This window comes from Artemia sp. Qi Xiang Cuo, chromosome 3 (assembly GCF_049724085.1).
Source record: "Artemia sp. Qi Xiang Cuo chromosome 3, ASM4972408v1, whole genome shotgun sequence".
Taxonomy (NCBI): Eukaryota; Metazoa; Arthropoda; class Branchiopoda; order Anostraca; family Artemiidae; genus Artemia; species Artemia sp. Qi Xiang Cuo.
The window spans coordinates 46,917,641-46,942,640 of record NC_142796.1 but is presented as its reverse complement, the minus strand read 5'-3'; the positions used below and the strand labels follow the sequence as shown (position 1 = coordinate 46,942,640).

Genomic DNA, 25,000 nt, shown 5'->3' with positions numbered 1-25,000 from the left:
TATTATAGTGAATTTAAATGACGTTATATGTGTGTATTTTTTTTACCTGTTTCACCCCACGTCAACCGTTTGGTTTTGGGTGAATCATATTGATTTTTGTATTTAAATTTTTGCTAAAGTTAATTAATCAAATATATCACTAAAATAAATAATTTTGATCGGACGATTTTGGGGAAAAAAATGCGCGGGATGGCATCTAGTTGCCCTCCAATCTTTCTGGTCGCTTAAAAATGGCAATGGAACTTTTATTTTCCATTCGAATGAGTCCCCTTCCTTTCCCGACATTCTAGGACCATTGATTCGGTACGATCATCCCTGAGGAAAAAGATAAAAAAAACTCATCCGCGATCTTTCTTCTGGCGAAATACAAAATTCTACATTTTTGCGGATAGGAGCTTGTAAACTCACTAGTGGGGGTCTCAGATACGCTGAATCTGATGGTGTGATTTTCATTGGGATTCTTTGACTTTTAGGGGGTGTTTTTTCTTTTTTCGAAAACTAGGCAAATTGTCTCAGGCTCATAGTCTTCGACGGGTAACACTAAACTTAATCAAACTTATATTTTAGGGATCAGCATAATAAGCTGATTCTTTTGATATATTTATTGGTATCAAAATTCTGCGTTTTAGAGGTTTGGTTACTATTGAGGCGCGTCGTTTCTTACTCGTTGCCACGAACTGTTTGATTCAACCAAAAATATTGCTTTTCAGACTGGATTTTTAAGTAAAGTAAGTTGGTTTTTCCTATATATAATTCAGGGCACCGATTCATGAATTGACTAGGCAAAAAACTAAAGTAAATATCAATAAAACTAAATCTAGAAAAAGTACACATTTTTTCTTCTTCTATGAGCAAGAATACGGGAAGAATGCATTTCCGCGAAGGTAGGGGATACTCCTCTGAGGGGAGTATGATGGGCACTGTTTTTGGTCTAAAATTCGCTTAACCAAGCAAGGCTTGATCCATTGGTAATGTTAATAATAAAAGACTAATAAAGGAAATTGAGGCGTTATTTCTTGAGATTAAAGTCTTATTCAAATAAAAGAATGCTAAGTAGAATTTTCAGGCTGAATCGTCCGCAAGCAATTGTACATGGAGGGGGAATTCTCAGCAAGGATGGAATTGTCTGGCGGATATTTGACGGGGGGAAGGTTTACTTTACGTTGGATGAAATTTCAACGAAGGAGTTTTCCGTGAGGGGGAGGGGTGCCCCCTCCATATATGATGGATTGTCCCCTTCTTAATACCTGGCTCTTTACGCTAAAGTGTGACTGTTTGTCACAATTTTTTAAGAGAGTTTACCGAAACACAGTTTTTTATTATTTAGAATAGGAAGCTTTTTTATAAGCGCTAACAGCTTTAGCGTAAAGAGCAAGGTAGTGAGGAGGGGGCGACCCTCCATATACAGAATAAATCTTCCGAAATTAATATTCAAATTACGTTTTAATTTTTCATGTACATTCGAACCTGCATAAGTTGCAAAGCGTTAAGAAATCAAATAAAAAAAAATCAAGTTTATTTTAGCTGAAAGTAAGGAGCAACATTAAAACTTAAAACGAACAGAAATTATCCCGTGTATGAAAGGGGCTGTCCCCTCCTCAATGCCTCGGTCTTTACGCTAAAGTTTTTATTGTTTTAAAAAGTAGAGTTATAACAAAGAGTCAAACTTTAGTGTAACGAGTGAGGCGTTGAAGGGCGAACAGCACCTTTCATCTACGGAATAATTTCTGTTCGTTTTAAAATTTAATGTCGTTCCTTCCTTTCGGTTAAAAAACATGTTTTTTTCATTTAATTCAAAAAAGAAAAGCCTATTGCCTATTGCTTACGCATAGCGTTTGTTATCGGGAAGTAAACAGACATGTTTTTGGAGGCCAATTTTCTCTGGGTGAATTTTCAGTGGTGGGACGTGGGGAATGCCCCCTCTTATATACTTCGCTTTTTACAGTAAAGTATCCCAATCCTTTACGAACAACAAGTGAAACACAAGGTTCGTTAAATTAGAAAAAGATAGCTTTTTGAAGATTCTAAATAACGTTAGAGTGAAGAACGAGGTATTGTGAAGGGGGTGTCCTCCTCATATACGTAATAATTTCTGTTCGTTTAAGTTTTAACGTTGATCCTTACTTTCAGTTGAAAAAACCTGATTTTTTTGTTAAATCCCTCAAAGGCACAAACAATTCTCAGGGAAAAACATTGAAATGCCGCTGATTTTGAATAGCCGAAAATAGCCAGTAGTCTATTTTTCTTTATCCCGAGGCTGAGCCCGTGCAATTCCAAATCTAGATTTTTGTGGCAAGTACAATTTTCGTTATTGAACTTTGGCAAAGCGAAGAGTTACTTAACTTGAGCCAAAAAAAAAATGATCGGATATTAAAAAATATAGAAAGTGAAAACATCGATATATTGTATAATCAAATTATCGCCCAACACTTCCAATTTAATGTAAAACGTCTCATCGTAAAATTCGTCTAAAAACGGACTTGAAGCAAAACAGAGATGCGCTTTCGTTGTGTGAGCTAATTGCTTCTGCATCAACTTTGTCAATGCAGCGTTAACCAGCGATGCAAGGGTAGAATATGACGTAAAGTATTCAAATTTAATGCCTGAATTTCCAGTTTAAAAGTCATTTCCAGTTTAAACTGTATCCCAGCTCCTCTCCAAATTTAATGCCTGAATGTGGCCTGGGCATTAGAGGGAGTTTTCAGAAATTTATTGTTTTCTTTCTGAGGAGGAGTCACTCTGTATTAGCACCCTTTTGAATAGCCGAGAACAATAAGAACATGGCCTAGTTTTTAACTGTTCTAAAGTCAGCTGTTTTGCCGTTTTCAGTGGCGTAATTTTGTCAAAATCCTTGGGGGGGGGGAGGGGTAAGTTGGAGCCAATTTTCTAAAATCAAGAGTAAATAACAGTAAAGACTAAAAAAAACCTTTGGTACCATAAAGGTACTATTAGTACTATAAAAATACTATAAAGGTACTTTATCATGATTGCAGCGGTAGCTGCAACCTAGTAAAGAGCGAACCACAGCTCATAGTAACCAAAAGTTAAAAATTGTGTTTAGAAAAAAGCTACCTAGTGAAAAAAATGCCATCTGACACTGTATCAGGAATGGTGACTACTATTCCGGTTCGTCTTAAAAGTAAAAGTTTATTGCGAAAAGAAATGTATGGTGATTTTGAAAAAAAAGCCTGAAACCCCTCGAAAATGGTGTCAGATCAAAATGAAAAGTGCACCATTGGAATCAGCATGGTCAAAAACCTTACGCATGGAAATTACAGTCCCCGTCCTTGAACAAAAAAAATCGCTTTTTTGCATCGGTAGCACTGATCTGTCTCCCTTTTTTTTCTAGTAGGGCTTGGGGGTGGTCAGAGCATCATAGAGAGATGTGTAGTAGCTCATTAGAAAGCAAATTAAATTTGTAAGTGCCCCTTTTAAGTGACCAAAAAGATTGAAGGCCAACTAGCCCTATCTCCCTAGAGGCCTCCTCCCCCTAAAGTCATCCAATCAATTTCGAGATAGCCATTTTGTTCAACATACTTCAAAAGTCTAGTATCTATGATTTTAGTGATGATATGACCCTCCATAGTCCCTGGGGGAAAAGCTGTACGTTGTATTGGTACCGGACGTATCGATATCACACGTATCGGTATGGGCGTTTTGGTATTGCCTCTATCTTACACAAATTTTTAATAGCTCATATAAAAGATATTGCTCATACATACGTCCTTTCTTCCTACAAACTCCGCCATCAGCAAGTTCCAAATGGCACTAAAAAACGGCATTTTGGGTGCCTTGTCTCAAGTGGAAAAGCTGGTGCTACTGGGCTACCAGAACATTTTAGAGCGACGTTTAACGGCTCATTTGAAAGCTATTGCTCATATCTAAGTGATTTTTATCAATTCCACGATCCGTACGTGTGATGTAGCACAAAAAACAGGGGCGTAATTTCGTCAAAACCCTGGGGGGGGGGGTAGACCAAACTTTCCCAGATCTAGGATAAACGTCATTGAGAAATAAAAAATAAGCCTTATAGCACCATAAATGCAGAGAATTACTGAAGAAAACTTTTCTGAATTATGCAGGATTATTTTAGTTCTGACAAGATTTTTGAAGAAACTAAATTTCAGCTCGGGGGGGGGGGCAAACTTGGGTCTGGAGGGGGCAGTTGCCCCCTACCCCATACAAAAATTACACCCTGACAAAAACAACAATTTTGGTGTCACGTCTTAAGTAGACAATGCAAATATATGAATAAAATCTACAAACGAATTCATCAAAACGATTTTACATCGATCTTTTATGTAATTATCTTAAATTTTAGTTATTATGTGCCGCGTTTTGTTATTTACTAGGTTTTAGCTATATCCGATGAAACTAGCATAGGTGAACTGTATCGGTCCTTTATGTAACTCTTTTTCAATATTGTCTCAAACTGTATATTCTTTCATAAAGTACAAGATTTGGTGGCTCAGTCAGTTGAGCGTAGGTCTTGTAATCCCAAGGCGTCGAGTTCAAACCTCATCCGGGCCAACTTTTTCTGTTAATTATAAATGGATGATGCTGGTTTCTAGGAAAGTAAGGTTTTATTACAAAATTTTGTCTCTAATAATATTCAGTTGTTATAAGCTTTACTATTCGTTCTTTACTTTAACTACAAATAAAACTTGATGAAACTTACATATTTAAAATCATCATAAAAATCCAATTCTTTTGATATATCTATTGGTATCAAAATTCCGTTTTTAGAGTTTCGGTTGCTATTGAGACGAATCGCTCTTTGTTCTCTATGATTACTTGAGAAATCAAATATCTGTGAAAATATTAAGACATCTAAAATGCAGTTTTTTTTTGTAAAAAGTGATTTTATTTTTAATTTATTTTTGATTAAAAAAGGCACTAGAACTTTAATTTCCATTTGAACGAGCCCTCTCGCAAAATTCTAGGACCTCTGGATCGATACGATCACCCCTGGGGAAAAGAAATAAAGGCGGACAAATAAGGCGGATAAGACAACAGCAATCTATAACACAGTAAATATAAGTACTGGCATGGGCGTACGTAGCTTCTTCTCTAGGGGAGGGGGGGACCGATTCTGTGATGAAAGGCAGGGGGGCTGAAGTTATATTGGCAGTTCACAAAACCTTACATTGCCAGCAAGTTCTAACATACCTATTATGAAAGCTTTATTAATAAGTAATCACCAAAAATCATAAATCATCAATAAACTTCAGCATTAATCTTCTTGGATTAGAGCTCAATCTTTCCAAGACTTTATGGATAATTGATTCTTGTTTGAATTTTATTCTGTCATTCCAGCTGTTTATTTCCAGCCTTTTCAACCATCTATCTTTTATCAACTGTTTTTTTAGCCATCTACCTTTACTCAACTACTTTTTCAACCAGCTGCTTTTCAGCCATATCTAGTGAAAATTTGAAGTTCTAGGGGGCAGCTGCCCCCCTTCCGTACGCCCATGAGTACTGGTTTTAACTAAAATGATCTCAGTATGATAAAATTACTTACAGGAAAAAGCCATGGCTTTTACTTAATTGGAATAATATGAGACGACCGACCTGGCTACATCCTACGATTATGACGTCATCGATCAATCCTTAACATGAAATATACAGTTTTTTGTTAAAAAATTGATTCTATTTTAAAAATAAATCGTTTTAGTTACAAAAGGTTTTTAACCCCATTAATTTCCTTTAAAATGAGCCATTGAACAACTCTCGCTACGATGTTCTGCCAAGCTATCTGTGGAAGAAAAAAAGAAAAAAAAAGATGCCGTTTAGGCAGAATGTTGTAGTAGCTGCCACTTTTCTTGTTTTTTAAGCCAATATATTTCCCTTGGGTTTTTATATTTCTTATCATTGAACGTAATCGTCTCTTACTAGGTTCCAAGCTACCGCTGCAATCCGGACTCGCTGCGGAAAAAGAAAAACCAAAATATAATAATGAAGTAATTGGTACTTGTTCATTATTCGGCACACCCTCGAGAAATGAAGTTGCACGTTTTACTGTGGCTACTGCAAAATGGTCAGGAATCTCTAATGGCAGAACGGCGAGCAAAGCTTTTGCTTGAATATACAGTTTTCTTGTAAAAAGTGATGGTTGCTGTCCTTCAATTTTTTTGGTTTCTTAAAAAGGGCACTATAGCTTTTAATTGCCACTCGAATGAGCCCTCTTGTGACATTGTAGGACCACTGGGTCGATATGATCACACCTGGGAAAAAGCAAAAACAAATAAACACGCATCCGTGATCTTTCTTCTGGCGAAAAATACAAAATTCCTTATTTTTTGCAGATAGGAGCTTGAAACCTCTACAGTAAGGTTTACTGAATCTGATGGTGTGAACTCCATTAAGATTCTATGACTTTTAGGAGGTGTCTCGCCCTTTTTTCGAAAATAAGGCAAATTTTCTTGCTCGTAACTTTTGATCGGTAGGACTTAACTTACATATCTAAAATCAGCATACAAATCCGGTTCTTTTGATGTATCTATTAATATCAACATTTTGTTTTTTAGAGTTTCGGTTACTATTGAACCAGGTCGCCTCTTATAGTTTGTTACCACGAACTGTTTGAAAAGTTTGGAAGTATAAAACGATATCATCATTGTAATAATTATGATCCAAAACCCTAGTAGTAAGGCCCCTTTACATACTAAACGAGATCGTATTAAGCAATCAGAACAGGTTATATTTGGACCAAAATGATATACAATACAGAACTTACAGCCTGAGCGAGTAAATCTGGCTATTGTTCGAAATGTTAAACCTTTATATGTGAACTAGAGCGTCGACCTAGAGGTTAAGATATTCTGGTTTAAAATATACAGCATACACCGGTTCTTATTTCCAGTATAAATACTGCTTGGTTATACAGAATTATGATTAGTTTGAATATTGCATTCAAATATGAACTACAAACGAAAAAATGTTACCTTTTATTATCCCTTTAATAATTAAAGTCAAGGGATCTCTGAAAATTATACATCCAGATTCAGTGTGTTAAAGAACATAAAAACGTTTTTTTCCCATAACCTGAACAATTAAAAGAAAGAAAGGTTTGGTGTTATTTCTTTCATAATGACAAACGACAAGCCGAGGCAACTTGTTATATTTCACCTTGGAAGTTTTATGTCAGTGTCCTCTGCTATGTTACTTTTCATCTTAAAATTACTTTTTTTTTCAATGTCTTCTGTTTTATTATGTTTCACCTTCGAAATTTTTTTCAGTGTCCTCTGCTATGTTACTTTTCATCTTAAAATTACTTTTTTTTTCAATGTCTTCTGTTTTATTATGTTTCACCTTCGAAATTTTTTTCAGTGTCTTCTGTCTTGCCACGTTTTGACTGTTTATTCAGTGCAGGGTTGTCACGTTATAATTGTTTTCTTTCTTTAATAAGAATCCGTCTTAACCATGTGTGATAGTATTTGAATAAACTAAAGATAAATATTGTTTTCATTATATTTTCTTTAATCTACACAAACAGCAGAAGAAAATAAATGACAATCAGAAATCGTCGAAACAAAAACACCACAATCAATAAAACCCATAATCAATTTGGGTGGAGATATGGATGGGATAGTGATTCCTGGATATGTGGATCCTGTAGCCAAGGCCGTACCCAGGATTTTTTTTCGGAGGGGGTTTTACTCAGACTTTTTTTCGGGGGATGGGGGGGGGGGGGGTAAACAAAAAAATCCTCAAAAACGCATACAAAATTCGTTTATGGATTATTATATCTATTTTTGTTACGTTTTTACGAGTCAAACAAACATTTCGGGAGGGGGCAAACCCTCCCCCTCTGGGTACGGTCTTGGCTGTAGCCATGAATCATATATCGAGTGCGAAAGAAAGCATCCCGAACCCTCAAGATTTGACTCGGGATGATCTTATTGACAAATTTCATAGAGAACCAGATGACATTTTCCAGCAATTAGATATGGATAGATTGAGTCGGGATAAGCTAATTGATAAATTTTATTGATTCGAATGAAATTTTCGAGCAAATTGATTTTGATATATGTCGTAATCATAACCATCTAGACACAAGAGACCAGGACAATATACTGAATCCTCAAATATCAAATCCTTCAATTTTTAGACCTAATTTCAGTGCAGGTAGAAAACGTGTATTAGACCTTCTAAAAATACATAAAGAAAATATGCATAGTTTAATATTTCAAACTAGAGATTTACGAAAGAATGCAATGTTAGATCCAGGTTTTAAAACTGAAGTATTCAATTAATGTATATAATTTTATAAATATTAATAAAAATGTATATGTGTATATAAAAAGTGTAAGTATTAATAAAAATATATATGTTTTAAAAATATTGTTTCAATGAAAACACTTCTCCTGATTCCTGGTAATTCATCAAATCTAATTTTTAAGACATCTATTCTCACCTGAATTATTGAATATTGTTTAGATTGAAGTATAAAGGGTTTATATGAATAAATCTGAAATTCAGTCTCCTATGTTTAAAGTTCTAAAAAGGTGAATATTTATATTAGAATTATTTCAATGAAATCTAGAAAGATGCACCTAAATAACTATTCTTTAGTCAAATCAACGAGCAGTATCCTTTATTTAATGTTTATAATAATATCATTTATTCTCATTCTTCTTCTTATCATTCTCCCATGCCTCTAGCTTCATAGCACTCATCTTCCGTCTCAATATCATGTGATAGTGACAGAAACCACTCATCCGCCATATTTTGACATAGCCGTCGTTAGTTACATAAAGGAAATCGTCAATCCTCGGTTCCTTACCTGAACAAAAAAAAATTATTGCTTAAACGTTTTTTTTATAAGGAACAAATTATATTTATTTTCAAGACCAGACCTTATTAACAACTTAATAATAAAAAAAAATCACTTTCGTTAAATCGACCTTCGTCACGGTCTTTATAATAGCAACTTTAGTATCCATATTGGCAAAGACCGCTACACGATCCGGGTCAAGCACCTTGATTTGAGTCTTCTCCTTCAATCTTCTAAGTATAGCAGGAATATCCGACGGGGTGATGATATCCCCAATTCCTAGAACACCGAATATGCATAAGTCATTGAATTCAAGAATCCATAGGAAATTTTTTCCACGAAACAGCTTTTTAAAAGAAAGTAGTCACTATTAAGCCAAATTTGAGCAGAAATAAAAAATGTTGCACGGTTAAAAAAAAAGTATATTTGCATTCTCTTTGAGTTTGCTAAAATCGGAAAGAATCCTGTTCCATTCAAAGCAACAGGGTAGAAACAGAAAAAAAATGTAGAGGTAAAGACAGGGAGTTGAAAACGAATCTTTGGATTCAAGAATCCATAATTTTAAATTATCAAAGCTTGTATTATCGTTAATGTCAAAAACTAGATACAGGAATGTGGGCAAATTAAAAAAAAAATGAATACAGAAAAGAGTGGAAAAAGCTGAATGAACTAAAAGACTGGCTGAAACCTATTGAAAGTGACGCTAATTCAACAATGGAAGTTATGGTAGGAGGATGTCATAAAGAAAGATTTAAGAGAAATGGGAACTTCCAGGGAGGGTGTAAAAAGGGAGGCTTTGAATAAATTCGGATAGAAGGGGAGGGTGCGTAGCTGTGTTGGCCTCTGGCACCTTGGTGCTGTGGTGAGTTGATAGTAGTAGAAAAACCATGATGATTATTTGTACTCAAGTACCACCAGTGGGATAATATTGGGATTAAATATGTATGGTTTTTTTTTACCAAAATGTAAGGTAAAAACTTGCATAGACAGATGAGTGCAGAAGGCCTGACAAATCTGAATAACTTGTAATGTGAACAATTTAAAAGCAGTGGGCTATGGATGTAGTTTACTGAAATTGATGAAATAAAGGTAAACTTCTATCTGATTCTACCTATTTGGGTTTTGGGTTTGCCAAAGGAAACCTTTTGGGTTTGCCTCCATCTGTGTTAAATTCGTCAACCACATACAGCTTCGCATGCAGGACTCTTTCTGACACGGAGGCTCTGTCTGACGGAAGTAGTGTTCCTGAAAGTGAAAACCCCTCTCTACGTCAGCACTGCTGTTCAATAATGTCAACAAAGCCATTACAAGCTTCAACAAAAGCGTATACTTTTGTCCACCAAAAGCATCCGTCATAGAGAAGATTTGATGCAAGAAAGGGTTGATACGTGATGGCGTTGGTTCTACTGAGCTCTCGGCTTGCAGCAATATCCAATCACTTGGAACATTGTCAATACTTACTCCTAACGAGGTCTCTCAAGCAAGCACAACTATATCTGACAGACTTCTACTCTTTTCCTTTTGTGGGACCCAGGCACCTATGCGCTTCGAGAAGGCTATTAGAAGAGCTGGGGCACTTCTTGATCCCAAAGAAAGGGTTGATACGTGATGGCGATGGTTCTACTGAGCTCTCGGCTTGCAGCAATATCCAATCACTTGGAACATTGTCAATACTTACTCCTAACGAGGTCTCTCAAGCAAGCACAACTATATCTGACAGACTTCTACTCTTTTCCTTTTGTGGGACCCAGGCACCTATGCGCTTCGAGAAGGCTATTAGAAGAGCTGGGGCACTTCTTGATCAAGTGTTTGGCAGCTGATTTAAAATGCCTTCCCGTTCTTCCACGGAACCCGTGTCTTTCTGCTAAGATGAGGTTCTGAACATCTAACACAAGCTCAACCTGATCACCTACAATAGTGTTCTGCAAATATCTGTCCAAGTTCTCAAGGAAAATGGTAGAAATTTCATCAGTAGACATAAGAATGTCAGGTTTCAGAAGTTTTGCCAAAACAGTGAGAAGCAAGTTTTTCAGCTCGGCATGAAGAGCGTGCGCAAGGGGTTCGTGCTTCTGAAACGCTGCTATGAATTTCGTAAAAAGCTCTGATACACGGATTCAAATTCTGCAGACACATCTTTCCTTTAGAGGTTGTTTACAATCTTGAGGTGCTTTGCTGACGACGCGACATTCTTCAAATGTTTTTTCGATGGCAGAACTCAACGTCTGTCATCTTGTTGGGATGTTCTGAATAGAGCTATTATATAGAAAGCCTCTCCTTTTCCGGCATTCTCTAAAAACATGTTTTTATTGGTTTATGTTACAAAGTGTACTTTTCACTATATTCACTTCTTCAATGCACATTTCAGAAAAGCAACAAATCTTAAAAAACAAAATGAACTTGTGATTATGCCGAGGACAGGCAAAATTTCTAATCTCAGAATTAAGAGTTACACCCATGGTACTCTCCTCTTCTCAGTCAACCAGCTATTCGTTTATTAACTAATCTTTAGAGGAGAAGAGCATAGAATTTGTAAAATTGGAATACAAGTCAATTTGGACAAATTCATGCTGGTACGGTTCATTTCATTAAGCTACAAGAAATTATCTATCCTTGAACAATACCACTATGTGATCCTTCAATTGCACCCACCATACAGGCCAATTGTGTAGTGTTATTAGTTGCATATGTTTACAGCAGTTAACAGACACTTTGGCCTCAGATCAAATTTCCCACTGTTCTGTTGCTTCTTTCTGAACTGCAACAACCAAGAGACCAGTACTGCTGGATTTGAAGAGAACCTATATTATCTAAAAAGGTCTTTCAAATATATCATTTTTTCAGCTTCAGTTTTCAATTATACCATGCTCCCAAAACGGGAATTTTAGGGGCTTTTAGGGGAGTTAAGGGACTTTCTACATAAAAAGGGACTTAGAAGGGACTTCAGTAAAAAAAAGGGGACTTTAGGGACTGATTCGGAGCCCTGAGAGAGAGAGAGAGAGAGAGAGAGAGAGAGAGAGAGAGAGAGAGAGAGAGAGAGAGAGAGAGAGAGAGAGAGAGAGAGAGAAAGATAAAGAGAGAGAAAGAAAGATAAAGAGAGAGAAAGAAAGATAAAGAGAGAGAAAGAAAGATAAAGAGAGAGAGAGAGAGGGGAGAGAGGGAGGAAAAAGGAAAGAGATGAGAGGAGAAAGGAAAGAGATGAGAGGAGAAAGGAAAGAGATGAGAGGAGAAAGGAAAGAGATGAGAGGAGAAAGGAAAGAGATGAGAGGAGAAAGGAAAGAGAGGAGGGGAGGAGAGAGGAAAGAGAGGAGAGCAGAGAGGAAAGAGAAGAGAGCAGAGAGGGAAGAGAGGATAGAGGAAAGAGAGGAGAAGAGAGAGGAAAGAGAAGAGAGGAAAAAGAAGAGGAGAGAGGAGAGGAAAGGAGAGAGGGGAGGGAAGAGAGAGAGAGAGGGAGAAACTCACCAATTAATTGAGATCCAAGTCCAGTATGTTTTTGGTATATATATTTTAGTTTTGTCGTCAAATCTACCATTTCTTTACCATGTTTGACCAGCTGAGACGTATTCCCCTAAAATATAGTAAATGATTTTTAAATTCATTTTGACGGAAAAAATATCTTTGTATATTAAAAGCTTTGAAGTTGCCGCAAATATAGTAAACCGATTTAAGTGAGAGGTTTTAGGCAAATCCCCCCCCCCCGCAGAAAATACCCCCCCCCCCCCCCAAAAAAAAAATACCCCCGTTGAAAATAAGGCTTTCCAAATTTGAGAATTTTATTTGAGTTTTATTTTTTTAATTTCCGTAGGGGGATGGAATTTTGGTACTTGTATATTGAGCCACTCACTCAAGTTTACCCTGTATAAAATTCGTTTTTTTGTTAGTTTCTTCGTTACTTTAGAAATAAATTTACGCTATAGATTTGCACATTAGGTGGGGGGGGGGGTAAGCATAACGGGTCTGCATGCAAAATGTGTTTGGTACAATCATCCTGCATATTAGATAGATAGACAAACAAGTGTATTTTAAAGCCAAATATACGGCCATGAACGCAGTAAAATAACATAAATGAATATAGTGAATGGGGGGGGGGTCTAAACCCTTCCAAAAATACCCTACCCCACGAAAAATGCCCCTCCCCATCCTTCGGAAAGTAAACCCCGCGGAAAATACTCCCTCCTTGGAAAATAGCCTCGGGGAAAATACCCTCCCCCATGTGGAAAATAAGGTTCCTAAATTTGAAACTTTTATTTGAGTTTTTTTATAGTTTTGTTGAAAAATGCTAAGGAACGGGAAAAAGAGGAATTTACACACCAGAATTGTTTTAAAAACTTAGAAAAAAAACACAAATCCATGTGGGTTGAAAAAGCTCCCATATGATTTTCTGCAAGTTTTGGCAGTAGCGGGTGCCAAATTAAAAAAAAAAAAATGAAGAAGAAAAACAATTTAAGCAAGCAATCATCAATATTAAGCTAGAACATATGGCATGAAAAACTTCAAGAAGGTTTGGGTATCCTTCGAAAAGACAGTTGGCTTTGGGAACCAACACATTCTAAATTGTTTAAGTTTTTACGGACAAAAGCTTTGCCAAATTCTACGAGTTTGCTTTTCGTATCTTCCAAGCGTAAAACTACCACAAATCACCATTAACAAATAAATGAAATATACAGGCGTTTTCAGGAGGGATTTTTTATGGGGGGGGGGGGTCAGAGGAGGGGATTTCCGATGGAGCTATTTATTATCCCAGTGAGTGTATTACATCCTGATTGAAGCAATACTAGTGACCTACATTATCTTGCATTTGAAACGGTCGCTTCCTAAAGGATGCAAATATCCTAGTGTAGGGCCCGCATGCTTGACCCAACGATTCGGCTTGTTTAGTCCCAGGTTGCATAAATTTAACTCAGACAGAAACTGTAATGCTTCCGGGTCGGCACTGATGTTTGTTCAAAAAACACTGCAATGAAACATTACATTTACTTTATACTAGGATGTTTTTTTTTTATTAGTTAACAAAATTTCCAGATACCTCGCCATTCTTCTGTAATTTTTAGTGGCCATATACCTTGAAAGAATTATTTTCTGACTTAAACTATAAAAAAAAACTGACTAAAACTATTAAAAAAAAACTCAAATAAAAGTTTCAAATTTAGAAACCTTATTTTCCACAGGGGGGGGGTATTTTACAGGAGAGGGTATTTTCCGCGGGGGGAGGGGAACTGGGGGAGGTAAACGCCGGCCACCGTAGTGAGAAGCTGGCTTAAGTCAAAAATAACCACCTCCGTCCACTCTGTTGTAAGACTTGGTAGTTGCCAATTTTCCCTTGATCTTTACCAATTCAGACGACAATTACTACGCCTTCTATGTGAATCGTTTATAACCTAAAAGACAAGAGAAAGACCATTTACGAGTTGCATACTCAGGTGTACATAGATACACTCCTGGTAGGTGGAGGGTGGGTCAAAACATTAAAAGAGTGCCTTTCAACCCCCATTTCATTATATTTTTTTTATCGGCAGAGGTCCTCCTTGCCAAAATCAGGAAGGATTTCTCCTCAAACCCATACCCCCCCCCTGTGTACAGGTATATATATCTACATCTACCATGTGTATAATGAAAAGGAGAAAAAAAGTAAAAAGAACAAAAAATAAGAAGTAAAAAAGAAAAGTAGAAAGAAAACCCAAATGAATACACCCAAGAAAAGAGGAAAGGAGAAAAGAAGAAAGTAAAAAAGGATAGTAGAAAGGAAACCCAGATTAAGACAACATAAAAAACTAAACCCAAATTAAAAAAAACTTTCCATACGTAAAGGGATTTCTCCTCATACCCCATACCCCCCCCCCCTGTGTACAGGTATTTCTACATCTATCATGTGTATAATGGAAATGAGAAAAAAAGTAAAAAGGAGAAAAGTAGGAAGTAAAAAGAAAAATAGAAAGTAAACCCAAATTAATACACCCAAGAAAATAATAAAGGAGAAAAGAAGAAAGTAAAAAAGGGAAATTAGAAAAGAAACCCAAATTAAGACACACAAAAAAATAAATTGTCGTCGATCTATACTTACGGAAAAATGTACCCATGGCTGATGAATCATTATGGCGCATGAATTTTTGGTGCAATAGCGGTGGCCTTTGGCCCCCGCAGTTACGAGTAAACTCGCCATGCTAAAAGCCTTTCCAGAAACAACGGTCCATACTGGGGATTCGGAAATCATCATCCAGTCGTAAATGTTTAAAGCTGCGTTCACCTCACCCCCATCACTTGAAAATAAAAATAAGATTAACTGAGAAACAGCTTTTAGTCTTAAATCCTTCTTCTAAACAAGGGCTTCTTTTCATTCAGGATCCCATTTATGATTCCTAGTTTCCTGGCGACCCCATATAAATGGGAAACGAAAGATTACTATATAATTTTAACAGTATTAGAATTACATAAAAAACATGCAAAGAAATAAAACTAACAATCGCAACAATTGTATTTTATCAATATTGGTGGTGGTTTTATTTATTTTTAGTTTATTTTTAGCTTTGATCCTTCTTCTTTTGTGCACAAGACGCCTCGTTTCCATAAAGGAGAAATATCCGCTTTGTGTTATTTTTTATATTTTGTGTATAAGGGCCGCCGTCTTGTTTTTTTTTTTCTCTCTTTGTTGTTCTTTGTCATTGCTGGGTAATTAAAATAAAAAATTACACATTTTAGCAGAAAAGAGTTTGAAATTTCTATGAAAGTGTTCTATGATACGCTGAATCTGATGCCGTGATTATCATTATGATTCCATGACTTTTAAGAGATATTCCCCCCTTTCTCGAAAATAAGAGAAAATTTCTCAGGCTCGTAAGTTTTGATGGCTAAGATTAAACTTGATGAAACTTGTATATTTCAAATAAGCATAAAAATCTGAATCTCTTGATGTATAAAAAGGGATGATTTTTATGACTTATATTCATTTTCTTCAAACATTTTTTTTAGCTGCAAAAAAATACCTACAGTCTTGACTATTTACGGTTTTTTTTTTTTTGTTCTTATTATGTCAAATCTGAATACAGAGGGTCACTTTAATACAAAGCCATCACAACATGAAAACTACATAAAATAGGTCCAACACCCAGGTGGCTACTACATTTTATATTAGATATTAGAAACCAATTAATTATATTTTTTTATCGGTAGAGGTCCTCCTTGCAACAATCGTGAAGGATTTCTCCTCAAACCTATACCCCCCCTGCTTACAGTTATATATACGTCTACCTTGTTTACAATGAAATTGATAAAAAATTAAAAAAGACAAAAACAGTAAGGAAAAAATAAAAGAGGAAATGATAAAAGAAGAAAGTAAAAAAGGAAACCCAGATTAATACAACACAAAAAAGTAAACCCAAATTTAAAAAAAAACTCCATATGTAAAGGGATTTCTCCTCATACCCCATACCCCCCCCCCTCGGTCCAGGTATATCTACATCTATCATGTGCATAATGGAAATGATAAAAAAATAAAAAGGAGAAAAGCAGGAAGTAAAAGGAAAAATAGAAAGTAAACACAAATTAATACACCCAAGAAAAGAATAAAGGAGAAAAGAAGAAAGTAAAAAAGGGAAATTAGAAAGGAAACCCAAATTAAGACACGCAAAAAAAAAATTGTCGTCAATCTGTTCTTACGCAAAAATTCCCCCACGGCTGGTGAACCATGATATGGCTATTAGGAGTAAAATAGCCGTGGCCTTTGGCCCCCACAGCTGAAAGTAAACGTTTCCAGCTGCTGTTATATTGTATATTAGACTTGTGTAAATTTTTATTCCGGTAACAATGATCCCCCTACAGGTAAAATGTGGTTCAATTCTGCTTTCTAGGGTTCTAATGAAAGAATCTATAATATGCTTAGGACTTGTTCAGGAGATGAAGTATGCCAGATTACCAAAAGTTATCCTTGTTGACCAACCGAAAAACAGTACTGGGTAAACGACTAACGCGTCTCAAGTTTGCATTAGATAAAAATACAAAATAAATGAAAATACCTATTTATGACCATTGTGATATGTTCGTGGTTTGGTGTCGCATCCATGAGTTGTAATTGCGCGATTATATTCCGGCTACATTCTTCATTAATCTAGAAAAACATAATTCTTTCACTGAGAAACAGTAGTGCAAACAGGGTTAGTATTTGTTAAATGATCAATATGCTAAATGATTAGGGTGCCAAGCATGTTGTTGTTTAAATAACACAACAAATAACAAAGTATGACAAAAATATGATACTTTAGAAATAAATTTGGGCAATATATTGGCACATTAAAGGCGGATGGGAGATAAAGTATAGTGGGTCTAGATGCCTAATATGTTAGGTGCAATTATTCTGCATATTATGTAGTAAGAACCGTTTTCTAACTTCACATTGTCCAATACTTTACCCCCAACCCCTTAATGTGCAAAAATATTGCCCAAATTATATATTTTCCATCTATTGTGTAACTTCACTTTGTCTTGTCTCACGCTAAGCTAAAAGTAACTAACAAAACAACCGGCTCTCTTACTGGGCAGTATGTTGAATCAGTGTCATTATCAATTAGTTTCAGCCAGTCTTTTAGTTCATTTTGCTTTTTCCACGCTTACCTGTGTTTTTTTTTTTAATTAGCCCACTTTCCCATATCTAGTTTTTGACATTAACGATAATACAAGATTTGGGAAAATTCCATCTGTCTTCATTGACGTGTTCCTGAATCTGGCAATGGAAGTTGTCAATAAAGACTAAAATTTACAGATTTTGAGTTTTGTTATTTTTTTTAAAGCAAAATGAGCCCAGTTTACGCTGAATTTTTTTGACATACGTTTATTTCATTAGGATTGAGCGTCAGAAGAACAAAATTAGAAAAATATTAGGTAGGGTATAGATCATGCAAGTAACAATAACTGTACATAATTGGTTATTTTTATTTAATTTTTTTATTGTTTACCATTATTCACATAATTATCATTATCAGTATTTAGTAAATAGTTATTTACTCCATAGTAAATCATTACTTAATGTGAATAGATCACTTGTTTCAAGCCTAACAATAAAACCACTAGACATTTTTTTAATTGTTTTGTACTTGTTCTATGTTAATTTTTTGGTTTGGTGTTTGCAATTATCAAACAGTTGTCAGTCTGGCTCATTCTATGGGTATTTTTGGCTTTTTGCCGCTTTCTTTTAAACGCAAAAAAAATTAGCAGGGGGGGGGCTAAACCACCTTAAAACGCAGTGTCTGGTTATACTTTTGAAGTTTTGTTTGCTTTTGACCGCTATCCCTTAGTGACGAAGAATCTCGTAAAAATAGCCCTCATTCGAGTGTAGGTCATTCAGTAAAATAATTTATCGAAAATTCCCTTTCCTTATTCATACTCTAAACATGAACCAAACTATTTACTTCTATTCCTGCTCTATTTTGTTTCCGTAAAGTTTTGACAATCAGCCCTCCAATTAATAAGCAAAAAAGCCCACAAGAAACAGCAACTCCAAGATTGCTACAAAATTTTGGACTCAAAGTTATGCTAGCGTTGTATCTAAATTTAATTTTGAACGTAGAAATCAGGCTTGGTCTGGAAGATGGAAGAACTATCTGGTACTACCGATTATTCAGTATTTGCTCATAGAAAATGACACGTTAGTCAGGTCGTACCAACTTTTGCTTTAAGTTACATTAAATAAAATTCCTTAGAAAAGTATGTTATTTAAATTGAATAGAAAATATTTTTGTCTTCTTTTCGTTTGTCGTGCTTTCCCTCTGGCTGCACAATTTTGCATGTACGGGAATTATATAGGGAATATGTCTAGAACTATAGGTGTAAATTCAGTGCATTTTAATTTTAGTGTCACTCTTTAATTTCATTTGAAACAAAAATAAAACTTGGTTTCTTTAATTTTTCCTGCAAAAAAAATTGAAAGACGGTTAAACTCTCAAACGCTAGGAGGGTTAATATTTGCAAGATGTATATTTGCATGAATATTTTTACACAATACAAGATGAATATTTGCAAGATGTATAGGTCTTCTTAATAATATTCAAAGGCGAGAATAAGTGGAGGAAGTAGGAGGATCTTTTTCTAGAACAAATGTTTCAAAATACTTACGAAGCCAAATAGATTAATTATACGGGTGTCATGCAATCTCTGAGCTAAAGCGTCGAATTTATATGTTGGCTGCCCATTGGATTTTTCTGCGAATAAGCCCTTCGGTAATGGGACCTTTCCTAAAAAGAAATTTTAGTTGAAATATTCAAGAAAAATTGCGGACGGATTGTCCTGGGTATGCGGGTGACTGACCACATTTTAAAAAGTAGACTGTACGAAAAATGCAGTTCCATTCTGCTTTCTAAGGCTATAATGAGAGAAAGGTTGAGATGGCTTGGGCAAGTTCTAGGAATGAATGATGACTGATTGCTGAAGATTGTCCCTTTTTGACCAATTATCAAGAGCTAAATAGAAAGCAGGTTATCTGTAGTTATGGTAGGAAGATGTAAAAAGGGAGGTTTTCAATACATTAAGATAGAAGGGGAGCGTGCGTAGCTGTGTTGGCCTCTGGCACCTTGGTACTGAGGTGAGTTGTTAGTAGTAGAAAAACCGTGATGATTATTTGTACTCAAGTATCACCAGTGGGATAATATTGGGATTAAATATATATGTTTTTCTTTTTTACCAAAATGTAAGGTAAATAGACAGATGAGTGCAGAAGGCCTGATAAATCTGAACAACTTGTAATGTGAACGATTTAAAAGCAGTGGGCTATGGATGTAGTTTACTGAAATTGATGAAATAAAGGTAAACTTCTATCTGATTCTACTTGGTTTTGCCAAAGGAAACCTTTTGGGTTTGCCTCCATCTGAGTTATATTCGTCAACCACATACCGCTTCGTATTCAGGACTCTTTCAGACACGGAGGCTCTGTCTGACGGAAGTAGTGTTCCTGAGAGTGAAAAACCCCTCTCTACGTCAGCACTGCTGTTTAATAATGTCAACAAAGCCTTTACAAGCGTCAACAAAAGCGTATACTTTTACCCACCAAAAGCGTCCGTCATAGAGATGATTTGATGCAAGAACGGGTTGATACGTAATGGCGATGGTTCTACTGAGGTCTCGTCTTGCAGCAATATCCAATCACTTCGAACATTGTCAATGCTTACTCCTAACGAGGTCTCTCAAGTAAGCACAACTATATCTGACAGACTTCTACTCTTTTCCTTTTGTGGGATCCAGTCACCTATGCGCTTCAAGAAGGCTATTAGAAGACCTGGGGCACTTCTTGATCAAGTGTTTGGCAGCTGATTTAAAATGTCTCGCGTTCTTCAACGGAACCCGTGTCTTTCTGCTAAGATGAGGTTCTGAACATCTAAAACAAGCTCAACCTGATCACCTACAATAGTGTTCTGCAAATATCTGTCCAATTTCTCAAGGAAAATGGTAGAAACTTCATCAGTAGACATAAGAATGTTAACAAATCTTAAAAAACAAAATGAACTTGTGATTATGCCGAGGAAAGGCAAAATTTCTAAGCTCAGAATTAAGAGTTACACCCATGGTACTCTCCTCTTCTCAGTCAACCAGCTATTCGTTTATTAACTAACCTTTAGAGAAGAGTATAGAATTTGTAAAATTGGAATACAGGTCAATTTGGACAAATTCATGCTGGTACGGTTCATTACATTAAGCCACTACAGCAACTACAGCAACAACCTTTTCCTTGATCCCCCACTCAGTGGCAATTTTAATAATTTTATCTTAATTTATCTATGAAGGATAGCTCTTTTTCCTTGACAGAATTTTGCAGACTGAGAGAATTCACCCTGTTTGATCGGCTAGTTCAGCTTTGACAACATTCAAAATCCGAACTTTTCATTCTCAGTTGGTAATAATTCACACGTATCTGACTCAGGAGTCGGAAGTGAATTCTTGCGAAAAAGATAACAGGGCAAGATGTAAGATAAGGATAAATAAAATCAATTATAGATGAAAGAATTCAAACCTACAAAGAATCTCGAAGATGTATCCTAAAAATTTGTAGAATTTTCATGTGGTGGTTTTTCTGCGGGGAATATAGGGGGTAGAGACCCCTAAAAAATATCGGTTTCGATAATACGTTTCGATATTCAATATCGATATTTGGTCCAATATATTGGTATTTTAATATCGATATCAAATATAGCCCAACACAAGTTGGTGGTGCTCCTATGAAAAGCAAAAATATCGATATATCGTTTAATCAAATCGATCTATGATACAAAGAAACTTATTAATTAAAAGAAAAACCATATGATTCACGTCAAATTTATAAGTATATTTCAAGAGAATAAGGAGCAAACGTATCGTTTTTATACCTATGACGCATGGAACATTACAAAAGGAACATAGCTAAGTATAAAATACGAGCGTATTTACTCTATTTACAAAAGGCGTGCAACAACAAAAATAAGAACGAGTCAAAATGGAAGCAAAGAAGAAAGAAATATCACATTGGAAGAACAACACCATCAAAATCTTCGACACCAACATATGCAAGAAACAATATATGCAAGCCGTACATATGCCGAGTGCCTGACTTCGAAATCGGCTACATAGTTTTTTTTCTTTAACTGGGATATTGGCATTTCTGGCCAATTAAACGATCTAAAAAGGTCACAACTTTAAGGAAGAATTTGTATTTTTCCGAAGGTGGTTGTATCGAACCTATGGTGACGCCATGACATCAAGAAGAGGCTCACACTGTTTGCGGTTAGAAGACAAGCAACAATGAGAATCCATATATATATATATATATATATATATATATATATATATATATATATATATATATATATATATATATATATATATATATATATATATATATATATATATATATATATATATATATATATATATATATATATATATATATATATATATATATATATATGTATATAAAGCTATAAGTTGAACTCCCTGGAACTGGATAATTGAATTTGTATTTAGCAATTTGCATATGGTTTTTCACATGACCAGACTCGTATCAGGAATCGCGTATATTGTCCTGATTCTTGAAACGATTCCACTGTGAAATGTTTTGGTTTAAAAAAAAATTAACATTTTTTTTTCAAATGAAGCTATCATTTAAGCCCTATGACACTGGACAATCATATTTACATGCATGAATTTACATACAGTAGAATGCTTAATTCGCTGCTTTAGTATAAAACAGTTCAGTGGAGATATAAGAGGATGAGCGCTATTGCTCAAAAAACCCAACTCGTTTCCTATTGAATATCAAAAATTCGTACACATATTTCGTTTTTAAATGAAAGAAAAACCAATTAAAAAGTTTTTTTTCGGCAGTTGGCCTACTTATTTTCAGCTTAAAGGTAGCATCATTTTATCTCATAAATTGTATTTACTTGATTAAAAATACTTCCAGGGCTCATAGAAATAAGAATATTTATCAGAATTTAACTAAATCATTTTTTTCAAGAATGTATATATTTAATTAAAGGTTTAGCGTTACATAAATAGGTTTGAGCTTACCAATAAACAACACAATTATAAGCATTTGTTATAAGAAATATATCGAGACCATATCAGAAAACACTTACAAACAAAAAACCCAACTCGTTTCCTATTGAATATAAAAAATTCGTACTTAGATTATTGTATTTTTTAACTTCAGTTTATGAAGAATTTTAGTAAATAAAATCCATTTCTATTTAAAGAAGAAAAACAAAGAAAACGGGAAAACGATGCTCGCTTGCCTAGCTTGATTTGTCGCATGCAGGATGACACATCGCCAGAGATTGTCGTTTTCGTCCCTCCATCTAGGGCCGAATGAAAAGCAGTTCGGGTTGAAAAGATGTCGTAGGAAGAGATTTAGATAATCTGGAACTTCTTGGAAGGGTGTAAAAAGGGAGGCTTTTAATAAATTGGAATCAAGGTGGAGCATGTGCAGCTGTGTTTACCTCGGGCAGCTTGGGGCCTGGGTGAATTATTAGTAGTTAAACTAGTAGCATTAGTAATTTACCAGTCTTAGGCTATCAGAAATGAAATTTGGAAACGTTAAAGAGGACTGTGCTATAAGTATTATAGCTTCTAGAAGTTATCTAAGGCCGCATAATCTTTTCAACATTAGGTTATCTAAATTTTGTCCCAGTAACATAGATTGATAAAAACGGATTTTGAACAAGGAGCTTCTCCTTTGAGTATTGTCAGGCGTCATGGAACATACTCTATGACACGCTGATTTCACGTGGAAAGTGAAAAAATTTGCATCGTCTGCAATTAATTCAGTCATTTATCACTAAGTAACTAATCATTATCAAAAAAAAAAAAGAAAAAAAAAAAAAAAAAAAAAAAACTACTGCGAGACTGCAGAATCAAAACCGAAAAATTTAAAAAATATTGTATGGGTCTATCTCTCCTGGGACACCCTTTATTTCATTCTTGGTATGACAGCATAATATATAAGAAATTGATATACTTAGAATTCATATTTATTAAGCGGAATAGCTGTTAGCAAGTACAAGTACGTCAGGATAAACAACCAACAGCTCAAAAACCATTTTCAAAGGAGGTAGGTAAGGTATATGAAATAAAAATTTTAATGTAACAAATACACAAAAGAAAATTTTCACACCAAGGGATTTTCCCAAACGTTCAGCGTCGATGACACCTTCAGATTTCTTAAAAATTATCGCCTCATAATTAGCGGTCACCCACTTAACAATGCTATGAAATTTCTTTTCTGGAATCATGACGTCAAAGCTATTCAATACGGCTGGAACAGCATCGCTGAAAATCTTTGCTGCAGATTGACTAATCTGAACAAACAGCTTATCGCCAGAAGGCTTTATGCTGTGAATAGCTTCATGGCCAGGGATTTTATTAATAGCATGAGCCCGTAATATATGAGCAATATAGTCTTCTGGCTAGTTCAAAATCTGTCACAACTTACCCTGAAAGGTCGAACTTAATAATGTGAGATGTCATTGTGTTATTGCTTTATCAGCCTATTGACAATCTACATGATGATTCTGTGTTTTGGTTAAGTTCAGCATCTGCCAAAACATTCCTTGAAAGCTTCACCTCAATACCCTTAGCTTTTTGCAGCTTCTGTAGTTGTTTTGGGAAGCAACAGATTGGTAATTCTAGATTTTAGGAAAAACTTCAAACTTATCAAATTTCTTTGGATTACGAGGAAACACTTACAAAAATTCGATACTGCCCTAGTCCATTTCATAATTCTGACAGATACAGTGGAAATGACCTCTAAACCGTTCTAAGTGCTAAAAAAAAACAGCAAAAACTAAAACAAGCTTTCGAAGTGGACGCTAACAAAAAATCTTTTCTTCTCCTTTGTTAGCCTCCATTTCGAAAGGTTAGTTTGTTTTTTTGTAGTTTTTTTTCTCTTTTTTTTTGTTATTTAGGACGGCTCGGCGGTATAGCCAGTACGGTCTTAGAACGTATCTAAGATTTCTTTTTTTTCTCTCGGGACTTTTGTTTACGATACTAACATTCAAATAGGCATCTACCGAAAAAAATTGGAAAAAAATAATTAGAATAGTTGAAACTTAATGGATCTTTAAACACTTGTTAATGATGCTAAATTCAAATTGACAATAACCCAAGTTAAAATAATGAAACTTAAAACACCAAAAGTATCTTAGGCAGCAGTCAAAGTATCTTTGGGTGGTTTTGAATAGTCCGTAGCACGTCTATCGCCTATAAGCAGTAGTATTCAGTACTACCGCCTATAGCCGTATTCAGTATTGATTCAGACTTCGTTATGTTAACACTAAATTTTTTTCGGACATAACCCTGCTAAAACTGTGAAATTTCCCTGTGGACTTTCTTTTTTGATTTTTTTTCGGCGAATTAGTTCAACATTTGGATTAGATTAAGTCGTTTGATATAAGGAACATTTAGTGTTATTTTTTTCGAATTGCGTAGTATAAGGAAAAAGCCGCACAGTGTTGCCACGACTGTTACAGTTCAATATGTCAGAAAACGGCGAAATAAATTTGGCCGTATTATCTCCGAATAGCATCAGAAAACTTACGGTACCTATTCTGGGCGTTCTTCTCGAAAAACATGGACTAGATACGTCCGGGAAAAAAGCAGACCTTGAAGCACGAGTGAAATTATTGGCTGCCAAGCTACAAACGGATGGTGACGATGAGAGAGGGCAGGCAACTCTTCCTCCTAGAAATGTGACGGATAAAGAATTATTTTTATCCCCTA

The 25,000-nt window shown here is 35.4% G+C and overlaps 2 protein-coding genes across 2 annotated transcripts in view; one reads left to right on the top strand and one right to left on the bottom strand.

Annotated features, from left to right (window-relative positions):
* LOC148954182 (phosphatidylinositol 4-kinase type 2-beta-like) overlaps positions 1 to 25,000 on the top strand; it is a 109,036-nt gene that overhangs the window by 4,294 nt on the left and 79,742 nt on the right. The window lies entirely within an intron of this gene.
* Positions 8,586 to 15,234, bottom strand: LOC148954184 (uncharacterized). The gene is made up of 3 exons (XM_089086958.1): positions 14,835 to 15,234; positions 12,236 to 12,341; positions 8,586 to 8,785 (listed from the first exon to the last, which is right to left on the bottom strand). The coding sequence occupies exons 1-3, from the start codon at positions 14,985 to 14,987 to the stop codon at positions 8,619 to 8,621; spliced, it is 426 nt and encodes a 141-aa protein (XP_088943084.1). The 5' UTR covers positions 14,988 to 15,234; the 3' UTR covers positions 8,586 to 8,618.